Here is a 15237-nt window from a genome sequence, read left to right on the forward strand (position 1 = left end):
GCCATGTTATATTGATAGCGCCCCAAGAAATCGTGAGGGTCCACGAGCCCGTCGTAAGTCATCGACGGAGTTCGGTAGTTCTGTGGTAGGGGAGTTCGGGTGATGTCGTCCGAGAACGGAGTCTTCAGTGCTCCGTACACGGCGAATCCGATATCTCGTCGGTATGGAGGAGATTGAGTTCTCCTGTGATTCCGGTACCGAGGAGGAACTGGAACATGTTGGGGACGGGGATTCTTTCTCCTGGGAGATGCGACACTACTGCGGTAGTGACTTTCTTGTGCGGAGGGAGAAGGAGAATCCGCCGTTTTCGTCTCCGGCTGCTTTTGGCTTTTTCGCAGGAAGGTTAAGAATTCCTCCTGCTTCGCCGCCAAAAACTGCTTGACAGCCTCATTCAAATCGGGCTGCTGGGAAGACTCAGTGGGACGATTTTTGGAGCGGCTTGATCCTTCGCCATGAGAACTGGTGGTGGATTTATCCCTAGGCTGTTTTCCAGACCTACGGGATGGATTGACTTCCTCCTGGTTCTCACGGGCAGGAATACGGGTACTCTGCGATCTGGTATGCATTTTTTGGGTGGAAAGAATGGATCAAAAATTCGCTTTATCACAAATTTTGTTCTCTGCTTCCCACAGACGGCGCCAGTGATGGATCCGCGAATTTCTGATGTTAGTAAATGCTGGTAGAGAATGAAGATTACGACACAAAGAATTTACGTGGTTCGATTTACTGAAGTAAATCTACGTCCACGGGAAGAAGGGAGGGCAAGATTGTATTGCTTGATCTGGGGTTACAGCTTACAACACAGACTTGCTATATGGTATTTTATCTCTAGAGAGCTTAACCTTTTTCTATCTGATCTAAGTTCTATTTATACATTGAACTAAGATCGTGGTTTGCAGCCCCACTAACAAGATCGTGGGTGAGCAATAACTGCTCAATAACTGCTTCGTACCACTAAATAGATCGTGGGTATAGCGGAGGTCGTGGAGGCTTTTCATGAGTCCACTAACTCCTAGTTCGGTCGAATGCTGAGACCGAACTGCTGGACTTTACCGATCAGCTCTTGCCGATCTGAGAGGAGAGCTTGACTGGTCGGCTTTTACCGAGCTGTAGGCTGAGTCCGAACTCTTTGGTCGTGCCGAACTCTTTGGTGCCGAACAGATACTCTTTCTTGGGCTCTGGGCTGATGGGCCGTCACTGTTATTGGGCTTGCCATTAGGGTTTAGTTCGTACCCCATCACTATCCATACACTAGTAGTCTCTCATCCGCCAACACACATTTTCCTTTTTGATGTCACGAGTTTTAAAAATATGAAGAAACGTGGAGGAAAAGGATTAATAGAGCGTGAATTTTATTTTTATATTTATAATTAAATGTAAATTAATGGAATGACTTAGAGAAATGTATTATTTCCTCTGTCCCACTTTAGGAGTCTCGGTTTATCATTTTTGGTATCCCACTTTAGGAGTCCCGGTTAGAATATTTCATAAATGGTAATAGGCCACACATTCCACCACCTTTTTTCCACTCAAATTTTATTATAAATCTAATATGTAAAAGTAGAATCTACATTTCACTATCTTTTTTCATTAACTTTCTTTTACAATTTTTTCAAATTCATTTTGTACTTAAATGAGATTCCTAAAATAAGACGGGAGGAGTACTATTTACTGAATATAGATAAAAGTAAAATAAAACATATAAGCCTAGGGATGTCAATCGGGCCAACCCGTTCGGGTTGTCGGGACATTCGAGTACGGGTTATTCGGGTTATAAAAGTTCGACCCTAACCCTAACCCTTCGGGTTTCGGGCTAACCCACTGGGTTATTCAGGCCAATGCGTATTTTTAATTCTTTTAATATTTTCAAAAAATAATACGTATTTTAAATTTTCTTTAATTATATACATATTTTTAATTAATCATTCAACAATGAAATACATATTTTTAATTTTCTTTAATAATTTTAAAAAAGATTAAGTTATTTAAATTTAAATAACTTATTCATTACATAATTATTTACAAAATATCTATCAATAGTATGTTTATTTTTATGTATTTAAAACATAAATCAACACTTTGTTTCAAAATTCAAACATAAATCAATTCGTAGAAAATTAAATAAAATTTTCATAACGTGAGAGATGCATTAGATGTAACAAAAATATTTTGAATTGTTAAAGAGTGAATTATGAAGATGCTAGCTAATTGGAGTAACTCTAAGTTTTCTTGATTTATGATTGGTCAAATTAAATTTATTCCAGCTGTAAATAAGTCAAATAATAATTTATCTTTGTTTTAAGAATCATCAAAGTACGCATAATTCAATGACGAAGCAGCGTCAAAACACTTTGCACTATTATATTGGAAATATACTAAAAGAAAGCTTTTATATACGAGTATTTATGAATCCATGAACCACACAGTGATATTTTTCGTGATCTTATATAGTCGGTTGACGTATTTGGATTTTGCATGGTTTTAGAGGGTTGTCTTGGATGATTTTGATTATATTTCTATATCTTGGTATGTTTATCTGTTTGTTGAGAAATGAGATGGATTAGAAAATGTACACAAAATATGTGGATGTGCAGCAGCCTTATTTGAATCAATGTTTCTCGCGATTTTGAAGTCTGATAAACCTCTAATTCATATCATTCTCTTCCTCTTCGAAAGAGCTTCGCGTGGATATATTGCACGCCTCAATCGGAGCTTTGTAGAGAAAGTTATGATCGTTACAAAAACTGATCGCTGTGCAGAAGTATTCAACCCGACGGGCCGACCCGTAACCCGAACGGGTCAGCCCGCCTAACCCGACAACCCGAACTGGTCAGCTCGAATAGCCCGATTTTAAATTCGGGCTGTGAAAATACAACCCTAACCCTGTATTTTTATCAGGTTATTCGGGCCGGCCCGCGGATTCGAATTACATTGACATCCCTACCTATAGCTACACGAAATATATGACGAAGACGAAATTAGTAGTGGGGTGTGGGCCGTGTGGCCATCCACCTAGTGTAGCCCTAAATTTTGTAGAATTAATTAGTACTATTCTTTTGAATATCTGATCAATCAGCCAAAATTCAAGATCTTAAAATATATTGCAAGCCCAAATCCAAGCCCATATAAGTAAGACTGATACCGAAGAAACAAATAAAGATATCTGATTTTAGAATAAAAAAATATTTTTATACCCCCTTCGTAAGCCATTATATATCTGATTTTTCCATTTCCGATCATTCGTCAATAAATATCTTATTCCACTTTTACTATTTTTGCCAAATGAACCTCTTATTCTAAATGAGACATCTATTGGTGGACTGAGGGAGTAATATACTTTCAACAACGCAAATCATAAAGCCAGTAGGTAAAATTGATATTAGCGGCTTTAGTTGATTAGCTCATTTCGTTATGTTGCAAACCCGCCACCTCACTCATCTCTCGCCTCTCTTAGCCACCTCCATCCTCCACGGCGTCGCCCGCCTCCTCATAGCGCCGGCCACCTCTGCTGCTTCCGCACCCTCTCACGCCTCTCTCTGAATGCATTCCATCTGATTCTTTTTTATTTACAAATTAGAGTTTGAGATTCGACTTGTTGATCATGTATCTGTCAAAAAAGAAATTGTAATTTAAATCTAGATCAAATTAATTGTAGAAAATTTTGAAAGGAACTTAGTAAATTATAAAAAAATAGCTATATATTGAAATTTTTTAAATACTGTGTTGATGCTAAATTTGATTTAGTTAAAGAAAATAAAAGAAGAATAGAAAATAAAGTTAAATACAGTGTAAAGAAAATAAAATACAGTCCGTATAAAGAAAACTCTAGCTAGATAGTGAAAAAAAGAAAACCCTAAACCCTTCATCGTCTTCCCCACAACACACACTAACACTACATTTCCCTCTTTCCCCCTCCATTGAAGAAGAAAATGAAAGCTTCAAGTCTAGACCCATAGCTCCAATTTTCGAACTTAAGGTAGGAATTCAATCTATCATGCTTATTTCATCTCATATACGTGAATTGGAGGGCAGAATGGGATGAAATTCAACCTCGGGTTAGGTAACTGAAAGGGGACAAAAATTAGGGCTTTTGATTCTTGAGTGATACACACTCCCTGTTAACTTTGGATATGGTTTTAGTGTAATAAAAAATTAAATCTTGAATGGAAAAGAGAGTTGAGTTAAGCATGGATGTTAAAAAGATGATATCTTTGTTATCTGTTCTCTTCAAACTAATCATTTTAAATGTATGTTTTCTTGTTCAATTTTGATTGTAGAATTTGTTTTAGCTCAGTTGGGAGTTTCACATGGTAAAATTAGGGAGACAGAGGTTTAGCACCAATGGAACCTTGTATGCTCATGCTATTTGTGAAATTGAATTTCTTATTTGGTTGAAATCGTGATAAAATCCCTATTTAAAAATGATACAGGGACCAACCCCGAATCTTGTAAATTTCCCTAACATTCTGCTTTTATACTAGTATAGATATAGATATCGATACTGTCGATGTTTTTATTGATTTTGATTTAGTTTATTTGAATTATGCTTACTTAGTTACATGTGGCTCCTTGATTTTTTAGGGCTGCAGCTTACAACCTTCAACCCCTTCACATCTCAAGCGCTGCAACTGCACCCCACCGGTCTTCTGCCGCCTCCTGTTTCACTGCCAGTTTTTCTGTTGCTTTATATATATCCTAGTCTATCTATCGGTGGTACAACATTTAGATGCATCGGACTGTGGTATTATGGAGCCGTAGAGGAATCAGAAACAGAGCTACGGTTTTCTCGCGCAGTTCAACATTTATCAACTCTCAATTGAATAATGATGTACGTTCCAGAAATGATAATGATGTTTTTTCATTTAGAACTTTTACATACAATGCTTATTCTTTCACGAGGCTGCCGCCTAATCCAAATGACCCGGCCACCTTGATGAAGGAGGATGGTGTGGCGGTTTGTTCCCAAATGTGGACTGAGAATTTCAGGGAGCCTGATAAGACTGTTACTAATTTGACAAATTATTTGAGAAGGTTTGAGTTGTGGGTGTTGGCTTACCAGAAGGTGTGTGCGGATGCGACTGGGGCATACATGCCCCGTAGCTCCATCACGCGTTCTGCACTGGAGGATTTGTTGGCGCTGCGCAATGCAGTCCTTGATTGCAGGTTTAAGTGGGGGGCTAGGCTGGAATTTTTTATTAGGTCTCCCAATGACAAGACTGATTATGAGTCTTTGTCGAAAAGGAAGATTAAGGCAATCTTGACTACCACGCAGCCTTCACCTTTCCAGGATAAGATTGTCCAGGAGGTGCTTTTGATGGTTTTGGAGCCGGTGTATGAGGCAAGGTTTTCGCAGAAGTCATATGCGTTTAGGCCCGGAAGGAATGCCCACACAGTTCTGAGGGTGATCAGAAGAAGTTTTGCAGGTTATTTGTGGTATATAAAGGGGGATTTGAGTTCAGTGCTGGATGGTATGAAGGTTGGAATGGTGATCAATGCTCTGATGAGGGATGTTAGGGATAAGAAAGTGATTGATTTGATAAAGGCTGCATTGACCACACCAGTTATTACAGGTAGACCTGATGATGGAGAAAAGAAAAAGAAAAAGAAGAGGAAGTATCAGAAGAAGAGAGTTTTGGCAGAGGATGAGCCGAAACCTGATCCATATTGGTTGGAGACATTTTTCGGGTTTGCACCAGAGGAGGCTGAGATACATCCTTCTTGGGGTCATTGTGGAATCCTTAGTCCTCTTTTGGCTAACGTATGTCTCGATGAATTGGACCGCTGGATGGAAGACAAAGTTAAGGAGTTTTATAAGCCATCAACTAGTGATGTCATATGGAACAGTCCTGATGGGGAGGCAGAACAAGGAAATACATCTTGGCCGGAATTTGTTCCTACCAGTGGGCCAGATAAGACTCGGAAAATTGATTACATACGCTATGGTGGTCACATCTTGATTGGAGTTAGAGGACCAAGGGCAGATGCAGCAACTCTAAGAAAGCAATTGATAGAGTTCTGTGATGAGAAGTATATGTTAAAACTGGATAATGAGTGCCTACCCATCGAGCATATAACTAAAGGCATTATGTTTCTTGACCATGTATTATGCCGTAGAGTTGTTTATCCTACTCTTCGGTATACAGCTACTGGTGGAAAAATTATCAGTGAAAAAGGGGTGGGAACGTTGTTGTCAGTTACAGCTAGTTTGAAACAGTGCATTAAACAATTTAGAAAGTTGAGTTTTCTCAAGGGAGATAGAGACCCGGATCCACAACCTTGTTTTAGAATGTTTCATGCTACACAGGCTCACACAAATGCTCAGATGAATAAGTTTTTGTCAACAATGGTGGAGTGGTACAGATATGCCGATAACAGGAAGAAAATAGTTAACTTTTGTTCATACATCCTTAGAGGCTCACTAGCAAAACTCTATGCTGCCAAATACAAACTGAGGTCAAGAGCCAAGGTTTACAAGATTGGTGCTCGGAATTTGAGTCGTCCCCTAAAAGAAAAGAAAGGGCAATCACCAGAGTTCCATAATTTATTGAGAATGGGTCTTGTAGAATCAATAGATGGGCTTCAGTATACCCGAATGTCTCTAGTACCTGAAACAGACTATTCCCCATTGCCATTAGGTTGGAGACCAGATCATGAGAAAGCATTGCTTGAATATATAAAGCTTGAGGACTCGAGAACTCTGGAAGAGCAACGAGACTGCCTAAAGGAATGTGGCCTGGTTTCACCTCAGGATTATATTTCAATGCTTGTGTGGAATTACAAAAGGAATGCCATTTCAGTTAATCATGCTCCTCATATACTAAGTAGTGAGAATGAATTAAGTAAAGAATCTGGCTTATTGAGCTCAAATGATGAAAGCTTTGAGGACGACAAGGAAGGATGTATTATGGAATAAATAAAGAATCTGGCTTATTGTACTTCTGTTTATGATATTTTTTCCAGATCCCGAAAGCTTAAGCGTGCCAATTATCATGTCTTCAGTGCGTGTCAGTTCCTCCTTCAACATTGGAAACGGTTTATTGTCGAATCTGCCTCCACTAGTTCTGCTCTGATCTGCCTGTTTTCGGAATGGAATTATAAAAGAGTTTAAATTGTTTCACTTGTTTGCTTTTAGCCTTGCGATGAATGAATATGTTTTCTCTCAACATGTTCTTGTTTATAATTATTATTGTTTCATATGCTTCATCTGCTTAAGTTTGGTATTGCGGCATTCTGGATATAGATATTATCATTCTAATGCTATACCAAATAGCCTTTATAGTTCAACTGTGCTTCTTCAACCTCTTTTTTGCTTTGGACCTTAGATTCTAAAAAATGAAAAAGGTGTTTGCCATGCTGAGGGCTTTGGTCGAGGTAAGGGAGGCCCGGGATTGGAAAGGCAGAAAAGTAGCTGTACGGTGGTTAATGTTGTCAGTTAACAAAGTTACAACGAAGAGGACGGGTCCCATCCGCTCACGGTGAAGCATCTACGTAGAGGTATTTCTATCTATGTCCCTCCTGCATGCAATCGTATTTAATAGGTTTTCATGGTTTAGTTTATATACAAAAAATCGATTTGTTGTGTCAATTTTTTGATGCACGATAAAGTTGTTTCGTGATTTATCGTTTTTCGTTCTTAAGTTTCAGTTTCTAAATGAAATTTCTTTATGTTCTGTGGATAGACATGTTGTTGTGTCCTAGTTCCTTTGATTTTATTTTCATGATTTTGTGGTTTTGCCTTTGAATCAAAATGCTATGCCATTGTGGTCTATCAATTTTGGTTGAGAAAATGATAAGAGTGAAATTAATTGCATGTACCTGAATTTGTTTGAAATTTTTTCAAATTGCAGTGTGACTTGTGTATCCATTGCTGAATTTGTGTGAAATTTAAGCAAATGTTTACATTCTTTTATTAAGACTTATGCTAATTGGTTGTGTAGTTCACTAAATTATTGATTTCAATATTAAGGAAAAAAGCAGATGCTGGCTGTGCTAAAGGTGGCCATGGCTTGTGTTCGTCTCCAACCAGAAACGAGGCCGAAGATGAAGAGGGTGATGCAGATGCAGATGCTGCTGAATGCAAGGTAATCAGGAATAAGATAGATGAGCAATTGGTTTTGCCCTGTATCAATTTTGAACAAAAAAATAAAATTTTGAAACCAATTCTTTTCTTTTTCATTTTCTTATATACATGGATGCTAACATGATATCTCTAGTAATCTTATACTACAAGAAGTTATATCTATGTTTTTCTACACAATAAAGAATAAAGGTAATGATGAAGTCTACTGTATATTTGATTCATTGGTGTATGAATGTGAGTAGTGAGTGAAAATTCTAATACAAAAAATGAGGGAAAATGAGTTAAATTACTCTTTGTCAATGCTGTTAAAAGAAGATGGACGCTCTTATCTAAAACAATAAAATCAACTAATAAAACAAAATTGGGGTCAACTTTTTATTTTATCTTTCTATCTATTTGTTGACTTATTTCGTATTTTACCTCATTAAAAAATAATATGTCTTGCAATACTCTATAAGCATACATATTTAGTAAATAGTTGACTTAAATGTCAAATTAAGCCACTTTCTCACATAGTATATCTAATCTTCACAATTTGGAATGTAACTAACAATGTATTCGTGAAGTGCATGGGTTGTAAAGTAGCTAGAAGTTGATTTGTGGAAAGGGAAAAAAGAGGTCTCAAAATTCTAATTTTGTCAACAGTTCATAAGCCAAGTCTGTCTTATACTATTGGACTTACTAATAAATTATATACTGAGTATTAGATTATAATGCATACAATTATGAAACATGGTACTATAACTTTGTCACTAACAGGTACACAATAACAAATTAACAACAATACCATATAAATAATTTAAATCAGGTTAAATAGTCATTTAAATTACCAAATTAGACCAAATTTTATTAAGCTTATTAATTTACGAAACTAACCATAATTTGATCAAAATTAGTAATTTGAATAACTTCAAAATAAACAGCTGATTTATATTCTTAATTCTCAATGGGCGGCCATTTGAAAGGAGAATTAACTAAATTTGCCGCGAAGGCATGTATCACTCATAAATAAACATTATATTTACTCGTCCCCCAAAAAAAGAAAATGAAACATTCAATCCAATAGTATTTGAAATTTACACTCCATGATGAAATATAAAAATGAATCGAACCAAAAAAAACAACAAGTACTCGTTTATCCCCCCTTATTACCACTTCTGATTATCTTAATCTAATTTGACATCCCTCAGTTTATTTCCTCTGAAAGTAATCAATAATTTATAGCAACAAACATTTAAAAAAAAAACACCCCTCTCTTCTCCATCACAGTATATCTTTTTCACTGCATTTTTTCACCGCCATTGATCTGAATTTCTGACCACCATCTTTAACTTTAACCTCCCTCCACGGCGTTCGTCACCGAATTAGCCGGCTGCTTCGTCGCGATCATTTCGTAATCCCCCACTTCCTCGTCGTCGTCCTCATTCTCATCGCCCTCCTCGTCGTGATTATCACTCTCATTGCCATGATTTTGGTCGTGCATCTGCTGAGGCCATTGCTGTTCGGGCCGGGCCATGATGGGCCCGAGGTTGAAGGAGGGGACGCTGCTCTTGGCCCGCTCCTTGTACATGGCGTCGAGCTGGTGGAAGTAAGGGCATGTTTTAGAGTCCTCGGGCCGTTTCTTGTTGCTCTCCTTCACCTTTTTGAAGTACTTGTTGATATTCTCCCATTTCTCTTTACATCTTTTCGAGCTTCTGCAGTAACCTATCCCGCTCATCGCCTTCGAAATCTCCTCCCAGAGCGGGCCCTTCGGCCCGCTCTCTTGGTACTTCACTTCCAGATCCTTCCTCAGCTTGATCAGCGCCTCGACCTCCGCCTTCGGCCACCTCGACGACGAGCTCGGCGAAATGTGATCATCTCCGCCGCCGTTATCTCTGTGCGGCGTGATCTCTAGTGTTTTCGCTGGTGTAGATGACGGTGATGCCGCTGCTTTTTGCTGGATCTGGATCTGAATCAGCTCCGTTGCCGGAGCTGGATTCGGATTCGATTGCGGAGGCGGCATGGGGGAATAATTAGGGATCTGGAGATTGGATTGGCCGGTGACTTTTTGGAGGAAGGAGATGACGGCGGCGTCTTTGGCGGCGGCGACGGATCTCTCCTGGAGGAGGAGTTCGTGCTCGCGATTCATCCTCGCCATTTCCTGCACGCGCCACGCCTCCTCCCGAGCGATGCGGTCGCGCTCTCTCCGCTCCAGAGCTTCTAGAAACTTCTTCTGCAGATCCTCCTGCTTCTGCACCACATCCGTCATCAGCTTCTCTAAATACTCCTTCCACTTCCTCTTCCTCCCGCTCCTCCGCTGTATATCCTCGTCGGAGGAAGTCGACGACGACGTCGAATTCGACAGATACGGCGGAATCTGCTGCAATTGCTGCTGCTGTTGGTGAGGTTGCAATTGAAACGGAGAAGAAGAAGTAATTATCGGATTCGGATTCGCAACGGATATATTTTTCGGAGGCACTACGCTCAGCGGCGTCGGGCTCGCCGATGCAACAGGCGTCGGCATTGGCGCGGCGGGCGGCGGAGGGCTGAAATGGTGATTGTTCGGAGAGGTATTCTCGAGAGCTTCCAATTGATCGAAAAATCGATACGCCTTAGCGTCTTGTTTGGATGCGCGCCCGTCTTTGGTCCTTTTATGATATTTGAAGACATTCTCGAATTTCTCTTTGCATTTTTTAGCGCTCCGTTGAAACCCAAGCTCCGCCATTTTCCTGAACACCAAACACCTCCTTAACTATACATAAAATCAGCATTCATTTTTTTTGCTAAAATTAGCGAAAAACAAACCCAGAGCTCAAGGGAGAAAGGCAGGGAATATAAGCTTCCTTGAAAAGGAAGCTGTTTACAGTGAAAAATCACTTTTTATGATTAAAAAAAAGGCAGCAGCTTCACTGAAAATCATGATCTGAAAGATTCCATATACGGAAAATTCAAGAATTGAGAGAAACAAAACAGTAAATGAAAATGGGAAAAAATTGAATGAATTGAATAATTAGTTTACCTGGAAACTTCTTCCCATAATGGCCCTTTAAGGCTCGCATCTCGAAAGGTAACATCCATATCAGATCGAATTTTCAGCAGCGCCAGCGTCTCCTGCCTCGGCCACCGGTTTCCTCCGCCGCCGCCGCCAATTTTTTCATTTTCATCCACGCCGCTCGCGAGGGCGGAACTCGCCGCGCCGCCAGCCTCGCTGCTGCCGCCGCTAGCTCCGCCGCTCTCTGGGCTGATGAGGCCTGAAACCCCAAGCATCATGTAAAAGGAATCTTCAAGTTTCTTCAAGCGCTAGCTGCTCTCTAATTACCAGCTGAAATATAAAAATAAATAAAAATTAAAAAAATTATAGTATATCACAAATGATAGGTGAATTCTGTGGGTTTTTATCAAGATAGGGAGCGTGGTGAATTTATTTAATTTATTTCGGTGGGATCTGCCTGTCACACTCCTCAATTTGCATTTTAAACTAGAGAGAGGTTAGAAAATTAGAAGGAAAAAAATGGAAAAAAAAGAGTTAATTTTCTTCTTTTTCCTTTTTGAGCTGAGGAATCTTTTTTTTTTCTTTGGCTAGCTTGCCCTCTCTATTTAGCAACCCTAAATATTTTTATGGACGTATCACCTGAAATTAGGGCCACTTATTATTATTCCCTACCATTACTAGAGTTAGAAATTTGATTTAGGAGAAGTGAAATCAAAATTCTCAAATTTTGACCTGATTTTCATGGTAAAAACGATTAATAAATTCTTCGGTCTCGCCAACCATACAGTTAGAACATTTATTTGCACTCACATTAATCGTAGGTAGATTAATTGTATACAAAAGTCAATTGGTATGTGAAATGATATTACGCATATATGTACATAGTTTAGTGATAGACTCTGCGTTCGATAGTAATCTTGAAATTCACGAGATGGCAATGACGTTAATAGATAAATTGGCACATCACCTATCGTATTTATTATGTGTGCTGAAGTCGTTTGATACGTATAGTGATAATGATATGACGCGCATAGTAATTTAGTGATGAACTTTACGTTCGATGGTAATCTCAAAATTGAGGAGATTGGAATGGCGGTGATAAACAAATTGATTTTTGCATATAGTAATATTACGTATGTGCATACGTAATTTAGTTGTAGATTCTACGTTCGGTTTTAAACCCGTGATCACAACGTCGGTGATAAATAAATTAATTTTGTATATAGTAATATTACGTATGTACATACGTAATTTAGTGATAAATTCGTTCTGTTTTAAACTCGAGAACAGGACACTGGTGATAAATAAATATTGCTAAATGATGGGCAATGTAGGTCACCTTTACTTTTTAAGGCGTTCGGATTTCAGTAGCTATTTTGGCTTAAACATATGAGCATCTTTGGGAAATGTCCAAATTGCCCCTCACATGTATACCAATGACCTTTTTAAATCAATTTTTCTTTTTATTTTTTTATTACTCAATGTATCACTAATCAGGGATTTGCTTCATAAACGGGATTCTCCCATTATTTATATGACTAGATTGCCCTTTCTCTCCAACTAGTTGATAATTGATAAATATAATAATTATGAGGTTTAAAAACTTTGAAAAAATATACTAGTAATTGTTACTATTGCAGGTACTTGTGCTGCCACGTTGTACAAGGGGCCCACCTGGAGGGTGATGTTGCAATTATTGAGAAATTTATCTGTGGACGCAGTTTGATAAATATTTATGTGTAGATAAAATAATATTTTTTGTGTTTAAATTTTGGTGGAAAAAAAGGTCATTTTAAGGGTGGGATCCATGGGGTTGAATTAAACTAATTAGGTGTAGTGTAGGTCATATTAATAGGCGAAGTCATTTATGAGTAGAAGTTAATAGTGGCCAGTTTCTGTTCGGTTGCAACCTACCGTAATAAATGGATTGGAATTTTCATCGTATGTATGATTGATCATTAGAAGAAGAAAAATAAATATCATACATATATATGTATATATCTCAATAAAATCTAGCTGAAATACCCCACTAATCACACATTGATTAATACCCACACATATGAAATATCGATATATGCGAAAATATTTTTGCTTTTTTTGTAACTATTTTATGAAGAAAAAATTTAAGATAGCGCATCTAACTTAATTTTAGTAAATTAAGTGAATTAGAAATTTGGATGAAATTTGACGCTAGGATAAATATGGTCAATTCAATATTGTACATGCATGGTGATTAAGCAGATAAAATTTTTCTCTTTTAAATAATACTCCAGATTAAGAGGTATAAGTAACCACGACCATTAATATAAAACGAGAATTATTATTGATTTTTTTTTTCAAAGAACACTAATGTTGTACTCCCTCCGCGGCTCCGCCCCATTAGAAATTAAACATTTATTTTTTGGAACGAGATTTTATGTAGTGTTGTTTTGTGAGTTAATGAGAAGAAAATAAAGTAAGAGAGATGAAAATGCAGAGATGATGTTATTTCTATTTTAGGAAACATTTCATTTTTAATATGACAACTTAAAAAGTAAAAAAGTTTCATTTTTAATGAGACAAATGTAGTATATTTCAGCTGGTTAGAATGTACATAATCTTACATTACACTAAATATTAGCACTATAATTTTTAGGAAAAAATTTCAAAAAAATATCATAAATGTTCATCAAATTTTGGTTCCCCACGACTTTGAAAATTGATTATGAATTTGCGTAGGTCTAATTTGAGTTAAATTGTATCTAATGTGTCATCTGAAAAAAGTCTTTTTAGAACAAGATCATCTGTGAATATTATCATTTTTCTCACAAATAACTCAATCGTATCTTTAATTTGGAATATATGTGTGTAAAATCAACAATATTCTAAATATTTTGTTATTGGCAAATTGAGAAAAATGTTAAAATTCATGGTGTTATGATTTATTATTAAAATTAAGGGACGATCCAAATTACAATTTGATCAAATTTTTTTATTTTTCCATCATTTTTTATCGGTCCAGATCATCAAACAGAAGTTTCGAATAACCGACTAGGAGAAGCAATCAAAACAAGAACCGGAGTAGAGACCAAAAAGAGTTCACTTAGAAACATAAATATTTACTCCTTGGCGTGCATAATAAAGATAACGGTTTACTAATTTTTATGTTGATAATAAAAAAAGACTATATTGTATTAATATCTCAAGTGGTAATTCCGTTGTGAATGTAGTAATTCTCGTACCTCTTTTGAAAGCAAAATGTCACGCCTTTATGCACGTACGAATACGATAAGCTTCTGAGATACTATCTGTCATTACGTCTCAATCTCAATTCGTTAGTAATAATTCAACAATTCAATCTCTATAGTATTTTTCAATAAAATTACCAGGGGCAGTTAAAGAATCTGAATTTTTAATTCGAGAATTTAGAGCTACTGTACATTTTACATTTGTAAACAGTTTCAAAATTTGTCATGTATATTCCAAAAACTATTTATAGAAAAATTTGCAATATTATATGTATACTCACATATTTTTATAAAAAATTAAATATATTACAGTAATAGTATCAGTCCAGCCAGCCATGCATATTCTTAAAGCAATTCGTATTAATAATAGTTAATTAAATTTTATAATATTGATTTTAATTAGGTGCCAGTTTGGGCACAGTAATGCTGCCAGTGTTAGACTTAATTAATTGCAGCAATTTTCAGTACTTATTAAATTTCAGCTGCAGTTTACTTTCTGATCATTGATAGTGGCTACCATGTTTATATCATCCCTAAATCCTAATTCTTGGTTAATCCAACTAACCCTAAATTTAAAACCTACAAATTATTAGCACCTATATTTTGTTTGACAGGTCTGGTTTATCTTATTGCATGATTACCAATTCTCTAAATAATTTCAAGAAAATCACGTATAAATAAGACTCTACCAATTTGACACTAAAAATATCCAAAAAAATCACTAAACGTCACTTCCATTAATCAACTTCTAATTAATGTATATCGATATTTGAAGTATAAACGTTTCAGTCAAAAATATCAAGCAAAGTCCATAGAGACAAGCCATGTTTTTCCTTTTGTATTTAAATATAGAGAAAATTGGACCATTGCGCAAATAAATGAAAAATGGCGGACCCATCAATAAATATGCCAATAAATGCGGAAATAAGAAAGAAAACCATATTTATTACTACCATTCA

At 37.0% G+C, this 15237-nt stretch overlaps 2 protein-coding genes across 3 annotated transcripts; one reads left to right on the plus strand and one right to left on the minus strand.

Annotated features, from left to right (window-relative positions):
• The first annotated feature begins 3823 nt into the window (after positions 1–3823).
• On the plus strand, positions 3824–8240 carry LOC121779966 (nuclear intron maturase 2, mitochondrial-like). 2 transcript variants are annotated; one of them, XR_006045965.1, is made up of 3 exons: positions 3824–3976; positions 4582–7494; positions 7967–8240. XR_006045965.1 is itself a non-coding variant. In XM_042177457.1 (2 exons), exon 2 carries the CDS (start codon positions 4727–4729, stop codon positions 6911–6913), a length of 2187 nt encoding a protein of 728 aa, XP_042033391.1. In that variant the 5' UTR covers positions 3824–3976; positions 4582–4726; the 3' UTR covers positions 6914–7495. The 2 variants fall into 2 exon arrangements, 1 of the variants encoding a protein (XP_042033391.1); XM_042177457.1 differs by lacking the exon at positions 7967–8240 and having other exon boundaries at positions 4582–7495.
• Positions 8241–9115: 875 nt separating this feature from the next.
• On the minus strand, positions 9116–11615 carry LOC121780403 (trihelix transcription factor DF1-like). Its single transcript, XM_042178010.1, has 2 exons — positions 11079–11615; positions 9116–10788 (listed from the first exon to the last, which is right to left on the minus strand). The coding sequence occupies exons 1-2, from the start codon at positions 11327–11329 to the stop codon at positions 9414–9416; spliced, it is 1626 nt and encodes a 541-aa protein (XP_042033944.1). The 5' UTR covers positions 11330–11615; the 3' UTR covers positions 9116–9413.
• Positions 11616–15237: the final 3622 nt, after the last annotated feature.

Source organism: Salvia splendens, chromosome 19 (genome assembly GCF_004379255.2).
Source record: "Salvia splendens isolate huo1 chromosome 19, SspV2, whole genome shotgun sequence".
Taxonomy (NCBI): Eukaryota; Viridiplantae; Streptophyta; class Magnoliopsida; order Lamiales; family Lamiaceae; genus Salvia; species Salvia splendens.